The sequence below is a fragment of the Ailuropoda melanoleuca genome, chromosome 8, assembly GCF_002007445.2.
Source record: "Ailuropoda melanoleuca isolate Jingjing chromosome 8, ASM200744v2, whole genome shotgun sequence".
Classification (NCBI taxonomy): Eukaryota; Metazoa; Chordata; class Mammalia; order Carnivora; family Ursidae; genus Ailuropoda; species Ailuropoda melanoleuca.
Genome location: NC_048225.1, coordinates 44,025,758 through 44,038,552, shown reverse-complemented (window position 1 = coordinate 44,038,552; position 12,795 = coordinate 44,025,758). Strand labels below are relative to the sequence as shown.

Below are 12,795 nucleotides of genomic sequence, written 5' to 3'. Positions count from 1 at the left end.
TATGTTTGAGAAGAATAGTCATTGTGTTAAAAATTTGATCTAAGAGGACTGCATTCACTTTGACAAGTATTGTGCTAAGTATGGAAAGTAAGAGAAAAATTTGTTGATTGATTACACATTACTTCTTTATGAATTATATGTAGTGGTTTTTAAATGGTCACTATCTTTGGATTTTTTGGCCTATTTTAGAGCTGCAATTGATTTTAAGGCTATTGTTGCCTTAATAAAATTAGCTAACATAAATACAATCAGATAAAGATTTATTTAGTATTCAGACTACACTTGATAAGGAATTTTCCACTTCTAACAAAAATAAGTGGAAAAGTCTGCATTTGGAAAAAGTATTAGCAGTGCAATAGTTTCGCAAGGGATCATTCCGTTGGTATTATTCAAGTTTCTACACGTATTTCATTTTCAAATAACTCATGTCAAGCCAAAGTAATTCAATTTATTTATAAGAAAACAAAACATGAACTATTTCATTCAAGAAAATGGAACATTTGAGAATTGATGAAAGAGCAATATATTGTTTTTCAGTTGCTAATATTGATTGACTTCCATTTTTTAAATTAAACTTTTTTGAAATAATTATAGATCGGCATGCAGTTATAAGAAATAACACAGAGAGATCCTGTATAACCAGAACCTGGTTTCCTATAACATATTACAGAACTACAGTATAATATCACAAGTAGCATATTAACCTTAACAATATTGACACTGATACAGTCAAGACACAGAACATTTCCATCAACACGAACATCTCTCCTATTGTCCCTTTATAGCCGCTCCCTCCCTCCCAATTCCATCCCTTCATTAACTCCTGGCAACCATTAATTTGTTCTTCATATTTATGATGTTGTTATTCTAAGAATGTTATGTAAATTACGTAGTAGTAGTTAATCTTTGTAAGTAATCTTTGGAGATTGACTTTTTTCATTCAGCATAATTATCTGGAGATTCAGTTTGCTGCATGTATCATTAGTTGGCTTCTTTTATTCATTTTTATTTTGTGATTTGGATGTACCATAATTTATTCAACCGTTTACCTATTGAAAGACATATGAGTTCTTTTCCTTATTTGGCTATGATAAATACAGCTTTTAGACACATGTGTGTACAGGTTTTTATGTGAAATAAGCTTTAATTTCTCTGAGATAAATGCCTAAGAGCTCAGTTGTATGGTAAGCAAATGTTTAGTTTTATAAGAAATTGGCACCCTTTTTAAGAGTAGCTGTACCATTTTGCAAAGGAGCCAACTTTCATGGGGATGGCAGAGAGGGAAGAGGGATAAGGGCAATAAGAGAGCAGAGGAGGAGAGGGGATGAGAGAGAAGGAGGGGGAGAGCAGATTTTTTTAAATTTTAAAAAGCTGAGATCTGACAGCACATGAGGCTCTGGTCCAGGTGTAACATCCTGCCTTTTCTGTTTGGTTATGTGAAAAAATTAACATCCTCTTCATACGTAGGCTGCTTTGGGTTAAATTTTTATCTTTGCAATAGAAGCATCCTTTTCCTAAGGCTGTTGTCCCCATGAGGCTGGAACTCTGACCATGGACACCTTTTTCCTTACACCCTTTTAACCTCGATATGGAGACAAAACAGACACCTTTCCCACCAGTTTCAGTGTAAGTATTTCCAGGGAAGGACCCTGAGCATGTGCCCAGCTTGAGACACATGCTTCCCCTGGACAAAACCCTATGGCTAAGAGAAGGGGTCACTGCATTTTGTATATAGTGTTCACCGAGGTATTCCTAGTGTCTAGAAGACCACCTGGTGGATGCTTCATAAATACTGACCAAACGAATGATGATTGCTGGAGAATAACGTTTTAATGGGAGACTAAAGAAATCAGCCTCCAAGGTCCAACTTTAACGTTCACTGACCCTATAATAGGGTGACAGACTGGAAGGTTAATAACACAACTTTTTAAATGTAGCTCTCTATTCAATAGTTACTGTGTTAATGGGTTTAATTTTATTTTGCATCTTCCATGTTCCATAAGCTCTTAGAGATACTGTATAAACTTATTTCATTAAATGTTTTTTTCTCACTTTGCAAGCCTCAATGTGCGACTCTGTTTTGAGGCAAGTCAATGTAAATACTTGAGCAGATGCAGTTACCCACTGTTGATTTTCACAACAGAACAAACGTTTGAAGGATGAACAGACTTGGCACATATGGAACCTACTAAAGGAGCTGAGTGAAGAGAAGTCAGACGGGTTACCACTTGTAACAAGAGAAGATGTTGAAAAAGCAATGAAGGAAAAATGGAAGTTTGAAAGATACCAGGAAGAAAACTTGAAAGGTGACTTAGAAACTTAGTTATTTCTTGAATGTGTTCATGCTTCTGTCTCCTAATATGTTCAAAATGCTGTGAACGTGTTTGAGATGAGAGCATTACCACCGCAAGCACACACACGTGTGGGTAAATGGGAAGGAGAGGGAAGTAACAAGTGGGCAGAGCTACTGAAGCCAAGTGAGGAGGAGGAGGAAGGGCACTGATCAAAAACAAAGGCAGAGGAAAACCACCTGGCTCTCCACACCAGACCTGTTGCCTGTTAGCTACCACCCTGAAGTCCTCACAGGGGGGATTTGTTCTTTTTTGGGGGAAATTCTCTTCTCTGGAGGCATCTTTGGCTTCCACGTCAGTTCAGACTTGGGAACAGGGTGAATGTTGCCATGGAGCTGCCCCCCCATGCCAGTATCTCTAAGTGAGCTAAGCGCCTCATTTTGGTGGGAGAAGAGGGATGAGAGTTGGCAAGGGGGAAGGTTGGAGGATGTGGACAGAAATGATGCTAGGTGAGAAGATGAAAGACGCAGGACCTACTCTTGCCATGGACTTAGGAAATACCATGGTCCCGTGGGTAAGTCATACATCGTTTTAACACGCGCTTAAAAAAAAAATTCGTTTATCGTAAACTTGCTAAGATTTCCCAAACCACTTTTGCCAGAACCTCTATGCATACCATCTCAGCTAGGAAGCTGGAAAACTTGGGGAAGAGATGTGCATGTTCTCAGGAAGCTGTACTAGGACCTGGGAGGCAAAGCGAGGCCTGGATTCCCTGAATTTCTCCAAGTGGCAGAGAACCTGCTGACCCAAACGCTCTACACAGCGCAAGCACACCATCTGTGGATATTTGTGGTTTTGAATGGAGTAGCTCCCAAGACCACACATCAGTCAGCAAGCTTCACTTTTAGGGGTCTCCACAATGGCTCCCAGAAGCCCGTTGTGGCCTGTCCCTTGATGGGCAGTGGGGATGGCACAAGGTGGTAGATACTGTACTTTGCAGGGCGCCTCTCCAGGAGACTTCTGCTTATGTTTGGAAGGAGGACTTTGGTAAGTCCCTTGAGATGGGAGTGAGACCACAAAGGATATTCAGATGTGCTCACCAAACTGCCTTCGCAGGGAAATGGGACCAGCTAGCCAAGGTGTGCCTGCTTACGTTTGTGCTGAGTGCTGGGACGTGTGTGTCCGGCACGACTGGGGGCCAAGCCGGGTGACCGAGCTCAGCAGAGGAGGGCTGGGCATGTGCGGTGCTCCAAGGATGAGAGGAGCCGGCAGAAGTCGTGGGAGGGAGGGAAAGCGAGAGGACAGGCAGGTGGGATGAGGCTCTGTGAGGCACTTCGGCACTTCTGTTTCGTCCAGGGAGTCACCGTAACCGACTGGGTTTGGGGAGTGGTGGTGGCGGCTTCATCTCGCAGCTCGTCGCAGTGTAGAATCTCAGGCCCACCGAGAGCTACTGACTTAGAATCTGCATTGTCACAACACCCTGGGGGATTCCTGTGCACCGGGAGTTTTGAGAAGGACTGACAGAACCCCTTTCTTTCACCTTTTAGTTAGGACTCCTCAGTTGCATGGATAAAAATTTAACCCAAACTAGCCTAAGCATAAAGACGCTGTTTTTTTGTTTTTTTTTTTAAAACCAGACGGAAAAGCCACGGTGCTCCTGACCTGGACCCAGAGATTCACGTGCGGTCAGATCTCAGCTTTTTTCTTTTTTTTAATCTCCTCTGCCTCTCCCTCTTTCTCTCCCCTCACCCTCCTCCTCTGTCTCTTACCCTCTTCTCTGTCTTGCCCCTGAAATTTGGCTCCTTTTTCTGAGGCTGTTGTCCATGAGGCTGGAACTCTGACCATGGACACTTCTCACCTTACATCTTCTTAACCTCCAAATGGAGACAAAAGAAACATGTTTTCCACCAGTTCCAGTGAACGTGTTTCCAGGGAAGGCCTCTGAGCATGTGCCGAGCTTGAGACACAGGCTCCCCCTGGACAAATCCTGACGACCAGGAGAAGGAGTCACTGTAATTGGCCTACTTATTTGACAAGGTGTAGGAGATGGGAAGGGACATGGGCTCTGGCAAAGTAGAACAACAGCCACTACATCCACCTCTTTCAAAATCTTCAGTGACAGTAACCAACCCTCCCGTCAAAGGCTGACTGTGGCTGGCACAGGCTGAGACAGTAGCCGTCTAAGCAAATAAGAGGACAGCTCATCAGGCAGGTGACTGCGGTGTTCATTGTTTAATGGCAATAACAAGTGCCCTTATTAAGGGATTTAAAAATTTATGATCTTATTTACAGCCTTGGAAAAAGTCATGCCCTGTGTATTGAAGACCAGCCCTGTGGCCTGACTGCAATGCTTCCGCCATGCCATAAGCATTTATTGAGCACCAAGTAATTGGCAGACTCTGCTAAGTGCTGGTTTTGTAGAGAAGAATAAGATGCGGTCTTGCCTTCAGGGAGCTCTCAAACAAGATGGTGTGTGGCACTGAGCCAAAGAGCCATTAAGTTCATTGTACCCTGCTCTTTGTAATACTTCCAGTTCCCAAATATTTAGCAGCATGAGGCCCAGCCTAAAGATGGAGTGGAATATCATGTTTAGCCAGTGCACCAGGGCAAACTGAAGGTTCGTATGGGGGACACAGCTCAGTATTTGCACATATTTTACTAGAGAATTTATCTTTCACCCTGAAGGCCTTTGTAAGTGGGGGTCGGGGAAGACGTGTTGAGATTACTGTCATACGGTATCATCTCACACAAGGGATGCCCGAACACAGAACTTTAGATGATGGAAGCAACCTATTTATTTACAGAAATGGCTGCCAGGGACAGCGCAGGATATAAGTTGAACTCACTTTGCCCAGAGGCACAATGGTCAGAAAAATGACAATATATTAATAAAAAGTTTATGTGATATAATGTAATGTACAAAATAGGACACTTACCAAGCTATCATGGGAATAATTTAAGCTTGTGGATTCCTAAGCATGCAGGTAGTCTATTAACCTATCAGTCACAGCCTAAAACCACACATCTATTTTATAGTTGGAAGTTTAATTTTACTTGGATTATGCATCATGAGGGCTAAACAGTAGTTGAAATAGTTTAGATTTCCTTTAATTGTAGATAAAAAATTGTGTTTATGAGTTAACAGCATTTTAGTAGCAGACCTTTCAGATCTTAACTTCATAAAATCGGATTGCAACGTATCGTGGTTGCAAGAACAATGGAAATGACATGGTGTCTTGATTTTCTCTCAACAGATATGCGCGTGCAACTAAATAACTCTGAGAAACTATTTCTTGAGAAACTCAGTGAAAAGGAATACTGGGAAGAATACAAGAATGTAGGGAGTGAGCAACATGCTAAACTCATTACCTCCTTGCAGAATGACATCAATACAGTTAAAGAAAATACGGAGAAAATGTCAGGTCAGTTGTGATAAAGCTAGTTCAAACTCAGTAGAAAATCTCTGGAGAGTAGCCCTTTGGTAGAAGAAAAAACATGTGTATTCCCTGAATCATTCTTTACTTTCTGCTATCAGCACAAGCAGCTATGAACCTAAGAGTAAAGGTGGAGAAAGGAAGTGGAGAAACTCTCCCAGCATCACCAGTGGAACTGAGGAGAAGTAGAAGGATGGGGGTGGGGGGGAAGCGGAGAACCCCTGAGACCAACTGTCTTGGAGAAAGAAGCTTCATTCAGTGGGTGGTGTCTGCACGCTCCCACACCTAGGTCTGGGGCCATTCCACTGGGGAAGGAAGGCCCTGAGACAGGGTTATACTGAAAAGAAATTTATCTGAGGCAAGCTTAAAACAACTTAACCAGGGTGTTAAACCAGAATCATTGTAGAGAAACGCCCAAGTAAATGCGAGGTTATAGTTAGAAAGAACTGAAGCACAAACACGAGACGGGAAATGGAGAGAGTATGGGGCGGGATGGCATCAGGCGTGATGAAGCTTACCAGGACTAGTTCTGGGAACCATGAGGCCACCTGTCTGTCACTGTGGCTAACACAGTGGCTTAAAAAAACATCAGAGACTCAGAGACAGGAAAGTCATGGAGTAGAGTAAATGGAGAAATTTGATGACTTAGAAGAACACTGGCCAGATGACAGCTCTGAGCCCGGCTGGTGATGGTGCCCTTAGTGGTGAAGGTGTTCGTGTGGGGTAGTGGAAACTGGGGGGGCTGGGGCCCTATGGTGGGATGTTCCACTGCTGGACCAAGTTTTCTGTCAGTTTCTCAGCTCAGCGTTTCTGCACCACAATGGCAGTGTAAATTTGGTTCCAAATTGATCTGGGCTTAGAGTTCCAATTTTTCAAAGGCCTTCCTCCCCAGAAGAAAAGTAAAGAATAAAAAGGACACCTTCTAAGGCATCTGGGTGGTGCAGTTAGTTAGCATCCGACTCTTGGTTTCAGCTCAGGTCGTGATCTCTGGGTTATGAGATCAAGCCCTGTGTCAGGCTCCATGCTCAGCGGGGCGTCTGCTTGGAACTCTCTCTCCCTCTTCCTCTACCCCTCCCTCCTGTCCTCTCTAATAATAATAATAATAATAATAATGATAATAAATAAATAGTCTTTTTAAAAAAGCCAGAGGAGACCTTCTTACCCCTGTCTATCCCCCAGCCACTCAGATCCTCTGTCTAGATAAAACTACTATTATCAAAGTCTTGTGTAACCTTTGTCAGAAATATTTTATATCAATATGTATAAAGCATGCTCCAAATACAATTTTATACTTACTTTTTCATGTAACAATATGGATATTCTTATAGATCAGTACATATTAGTACTTCTTCATTCTTCATTCCATGGCTACTTCGTTTTGTTGTATTATGATTTTTTTTTTACAAGTTCCCTACCCATAAGCATTTAGGTTGTTTCCTATATTTTACTATTACAAATAATGCTGCAATGAATATTCTTAAATATCTCCTTTTACTGCAATGAATATACTTGTATTTATATAATTTCATTTTTGTGTATCCCTAGGAAGGATGGTTTTCCAGTTGTCCTAACATCATGTATCAAATAATTCACTTTAGCCCTACTGATTTGAAATGGTGACTTTATCATACTTCCATTTCCCATGTGTATTTGGGTCTCTCCCTATACTTTCTCTTCTGTTCCACTGATCTGTGTATTTGTGCACCGGTACTATACTTTTAGAATAGTTACTGTTCTGGTATGTTTAAAATTTTTAAAGTCCCCCCCCAACAGTTCTTTATATTTTTAAATTAGGAAGAGTCATCTTCTCAGATAAACTTATTAACCCATTATCTTGATCAGAAATTTGGATGATTTCTTTAAGTTGAAAATTGTCATGCTGTGTATCCAGCTTTGGGATGGTGGTAGTAACATTTATATATTGAATTACTTGCTGGTTAAACCTGAGTCTGTAGCTGACTTTAAGTGTCATAGGGAAATAGTTGCTATGGGCCTTTCTTATCTGTCATTAGTTTTAGGCATTTCTCCTAACCATGCAGGTAGCAGCAGCAACTCTGCTTGGGGACTATTAAAATACTTTGGAAGCCAGTAATTGGACAGTGGATATGAGCAGGACACTTAAATCGATTTATCTGAAGCCTTACTATTATGTTGCCCTTTTTTCCCCACCTCCTCCTTTCTTCTATGTTCTCTCTAGAATGTTCCTCCCACACCCATGATCATGGAGTTTGTGGTAGTTAGACTGGTTTACTGGCAAGGAGCAAGTATTTTAAGGAAAGGATGGTTCTTGAAACAGGATGTTAAAGTAAAACTTTTTTAGTCTCATTTGAACTGGGGTGGCAAAATAACAGACACCACATTTCAGAGTAAACTGAGATACCGCCATGCAGATGAGGCAGAAAACGGAATCCCAGTCTATAAAAGAAGTTGGATAGGTCAAGAAAAGATTGTTGGGAATTAGGGAACAGTGTTTAGAAAGAGATCTTGGTGTGCTCTAAGTCTTATGCTGTCCCACAAAGGGGCAGGTGAAGGGGAATTCTTCCATCACCTCAAATCAAGATGGAGAATCTTTAAGGAAATTCCTCGAATTGTTCAGTATGTGTCCTCTGCAGTTTGGGAGACATGGAGGTCTAATTTATGACCCACCCCTGAGAAATCTAGGGGATAAGGGACTAACTAATCATTCTGACAGCAGGGCAAAGGTGAAGTGGCTATTGTCCTGAGCTAGGCCTGTGTCTTAGTCCTTTCAGGTACTATAACAAGATACATTGAATGGGTGACTTATAAACAACAGAAATTTATTTCTCACAGTTCTTCAGGATGGGAAGTTCAAGACAAATGCCAGCAGGTTTGGTGTCTGGTGAAAACCCACTTCCTGGTCCATAGACAGCCATCTTTGGTGGAAGAGACAAGGGAGCTCTCTGGAGTCTCTTTTATAAGGGCACTAATCCCAATCATGAGGGTTCCCCCCTCTTGACCTAATGACCTCCCAAAGACCCTATCTCCAAATACCATCACACTGGGGACTATATTTCAGCACATTCATTGGGGAGAGGGGACAAATAATCAGTCTGCAGCAGGCTGCACTCTCAGAGTTTGTCATGGCAAAGCATGAAAGTGTTTCCTCTGAATCTGCTATGAGAGAGAGCTAGTACGCAGTCCTGTTAGATCTCAGTGACGGTGTCCTAACCCAGAAATAGGAGCCTGCATATATGGGAAGGAGGAAGAGATAGAGAGCCAGAGGCCAAAAGAAAGGTTGTTAGCCAGCCTCAAGTACAGTACATCCCCCGTGTCAAGGAAACACAGGTGAAATAACTAACAATGGGGAGGGTGGTCCTTTGAAGAACCTATAAAATACCCCCATAGAAAAAGGAATCAACCGTAAGTGCCAGCTAGAACCAGAAAGTGCCACATTAGAGTGCACATATTGAGATAATATCTGTCAAGTGAGAGCTTTTTTGTCCCTTTCCATGCTCCTCTTCAACCCTGAGGGAGAAGGCATAGAAACTCAAATCAGAGGAAATAGTTGTACGTTCAAGCTGGGAAGGGAATAGCCATAGCTTTGAACGGAGCTTAAAATTTTAACTATTACAAAAGACTGGATACACTAATTACTGATTGGAGGTCCTCTTATTATCCCAAAAGATGAGAAAAGTAAGAAATTTGCTATATATCTTATTGAAAGAGTTACTAGCCTCACAGTATGAATTTTAAAGGGAATAGATAAAACTAAGTTTGCTTGATGTCCCATGGTCACGTTTGTTGAAGATGGAAACAGAAGCCCATCAGATCAGCCGTGGCCCTAGAGATGGCTCCTCTCTACATTATCTTTCACGGCCTGTGTGCCCTTCATGGTGCCTCTGGTTTGCTCTGTCCTGTCCCCATTCTCTTCTTGCTTCCCACAGACCAGTTCTTGCAGTTTTCTCCAGCCCAGACTCTGAAGAGCTGGTATCATCACCTACCTAAAGAAGATGAGCAAAGACCTTTGTCCATGCCTCCTCATGGGTCATCAGTCGGCCATTCTGTGGTCAGCTATCCAACCCTGCCTTATTCAGGACCATCCCTGAGCTCTGGGGGGAAGGGGAAGGAAGCACCTAGAGCTGCTTCCCTGAACTTTGGCTGGGAGATGTTGGGATAGTGGGTATAGGAAACACAGTCACTAATCTATCCAGGACACAACTTTTTCTCTCAATAAAAGGAAAGGGGACCTTAGTGAGGCCTAGCAATACAGAAAGTGTGGGTTATTATAAGTCATAGATGTCAGGGTCACAGAGCATTTTTACTTTTGTCCTTCACCAGGCACAGAGAACAGGAATCTCTAAAATTTCTTTGTACACTAATAGTGAGTTAGAAGATTTGGGTTAAAATGCATTTACAAAAAAGCAGCATAACTTCTCTGAACATCGATTTCTTCATCTGTTAATGGGAGTCCCTTGGTGATCTCCAAGAGAACTCACAAGAGAGGCTACCATCACCCTTCCCACTGGAGAGGGTCAGTGAGGTTGTGTGACAGTGACAAGGGTGTGAAAAGTGGGCAACAGACTCCCAGGAAACTGTGGGGGAGCAAAGCAACACAGAGCCAGACACAGCAGGGAAGGCAGAACAAGGCAAAGCAAGCTTCAGCCAGTGTGGCTTTGCCATCAGCCTCTGAGAGGTGGCCACATTAGACAGGGGTCTTAGCAGCCAGGAGCTTAAAGGCACAAAGCCAGACTCTCCCACGCCCCCACTAGCAATGTCTCCAACTTCTATGAGAAGGAGACATTTCATACTCCCAGCTTCTTTGGCTGTATTCACGAATGCATGGGTAGCAGTTGTTTCTCAAAGCAGCATGTGAATCACAAAAGATAGCAATGAGATTTTTACATTCTCCCTTGTGCTGGTTACTCTGCTCTTCAGGAGATAAACAGTCCATAGAATTTTATATGGAACTTGGAACAAGTTGGGTATTTTTATTGCTTTGTCAGTGTTAATATGGCAATAGAGAGAGCTATAACTTTGGTCAGAGCATATTTGATCATCTATTTTTTTATGATTTGCAGCAAAGAATTAATATTTAATCTTATCAAGCTCCAGGTTGACGGTTTCTTTCAGATGCTAAGAATTAAAATCCATCATTTTTCAACTCCTGATCCATTGCAACTTTTAGATTGCCTGTTATGTTTTGTTGGTTCATAAAAGTTTCAAACATCCAGCCTTAGTCTAGTGGACTAGGTCCTGAATTGAAACAAATTCTATCAGAAATGAGACTGGAATGATTAAAATATTCAAGAAATGACTCCGAATGGGAATAAGAAGACTACAGTTTGTATAGATGGGCATGTGTGGGTTGGAATAATGAAGACTTACATTTTCTTATTCACCAGGTGTCAAATTAGACTAATTTTCTTCCTCTCCACTCTCTACAGCAGACTTCATGTCACTATACCTCATTTTTCCTTAAGCAGAGGTGCTGATGGTCTGATCACTAAGCATCTTTCAAGGCCTAAAATTTTATGATCCTTTGCTCTCTCAATCCTGACTATGACATAAGAAAAGCTGGAGAGAATGAAGAATTCTGCACTTCTTCATATCTGTCCTCCTTTTTTTCTCTGAGCCCAACTCAGAACCAGGGGCTGACTTTCATGGCCCCTTCACACCTCTCTCCTCTTCTCACTCTGTCTTTCCTGCCCAAGGAAACGCAGGTCAGGAATACTGGAAATTTAGTTAGATGGAGTCATAGGTATGGGATGCTTCTCATGCAGATAATCAAATATTGTTTATATTTCTGTTGTGGAATCAGAAGTGTGTGATGTGCAAGGTAGATGGCTGCCCTAAAGTATCGGGAATTTTCCCTTTGGAGAGACAATCCCTTGAAAATACAAATATTCTTAGGAGAGCTATCATCTTAAGCTAATTCACATTAAGGTGTTAGTAAATTATTGCAGCATTTCTTCTAATTGGAAGTACTAGATGCTTCAGTAAAAATGTACCCTGAAAATTTGGGGGGGAAATATGTAGAAAGGAGAGGAGAGGATCATGGAAGATAAAATTTACGAACAGCATAGTTTTACCTAGGATTAGCTTTGTTAAATTTTCTAATTTTGTTTTTAAAGAACACTATAAAGTCACTCTGGAAGATGCTAGAAAGAGAATAATCAGAGAAACTTTGTTGCAACTGGATCAAAAGAAGGAATGGGCCACAAAGGTATATTTCAGTTTTCTTAAAAACAAAACAAAAGCTGTTCCCTTATTGTTTCCCGTGGTATGTTATATTGATTAAGAACGTGCGTTCTGAAGTTCAGCAGTTAAGTTTAAATCATGGTTCTACCACTTCCTGGGAATATAAACTAAATTTGTTACTTTTCTGGGCTTCAGTTTTCTAATTTAAAAAAGAGGGGCAATAATGATATTTACCTTTAAATTAAAGAATAGTATGGGGATTAAATGAGATGAATTAAGTAGCATAGTGCCTCATAAGAAACAAGAGCTCAGTAACTTACCATTCAGTTATTTTTATGTAATAACAATGGCTACACCAAATTATTAAATAAAAGTTTTGGATGCATTATAGAATGAAATATGATTTGTCTAAAAAGTACTGTTATATATATCCAAACCTAAGAGAGTACACTTTACACTGCCGGAGCTTTAAAAATTTGGGATATGAAAAATGATTGAGGAAAGCCTGGGTGGCTCTGTTGGTTAAACATCTGCCTTCAGCTCAGGTCAGGATCCCAGGATGGTGGGATCGAGCTCTGCATAGGGCTCCTTGCTCAGCGGGAGCCTGCTTCTCCCTCTGCCTGCTGCTCCCCTCTGCTTGTGCTCTCTCTCTGACAAATAAATAAAATATTTTTTAAAAAAAGTTTGAGATATAATTTCCAACATTATATGTTTTCTAATTCCTTTTTCTTTACTCTCCTTCCCCTGTCCCCAGACTATCTCCTCAGTTAGTGAGGCCCCCACTGGGATTGTCTCTTCATCTAGAATATCTCTTCTACAGAATCACAAACATCTGGTAGTTCTTCACTGCATTCCAGTTTGTTGCTTTTTTTTTTTTTTTTTTTTTTTTTTTTTTTTTTTTTTTTTTTTTT

General features: G+C 41.3%; 1 protein-coding gene across 3 annotated transcripts in view; it reads left to right on the top strand.

The window, feature by feature from the left end:
* Positions 1-12,795, top strand: part of CCDC83 (coiled-coil domain containing 83) — a 50,911-nt gene that overhangs the window by 17,585 nt on the left and 20,531 nt on the right. Inside the window, exons 4-7 of one of the 3 annotated variants that reach the window (XM_019797590.2) lie at positions 2,144-2,306; positions 3,929-3,976; positions 5,546-5,713; positions 11,818-11,909. In XM_019797590.2, the coding sequence (XP_019653149.1) occupies positions 2,144-2,306; positions 3,929-3,976; positions 5,546-5,713; positions 11,818-11,909 (471 nt within the window). The remainder of the gene's footprint in view (positions 1-2,143; positions 2,307-3,928; positions 3,977-5,545; positions 5,714-11,817; positions 11,910-12,795) is intronic. The other 2 variants (XM_011222449.3, XM_034666199.1) reach the window with 2 other exon arrangements.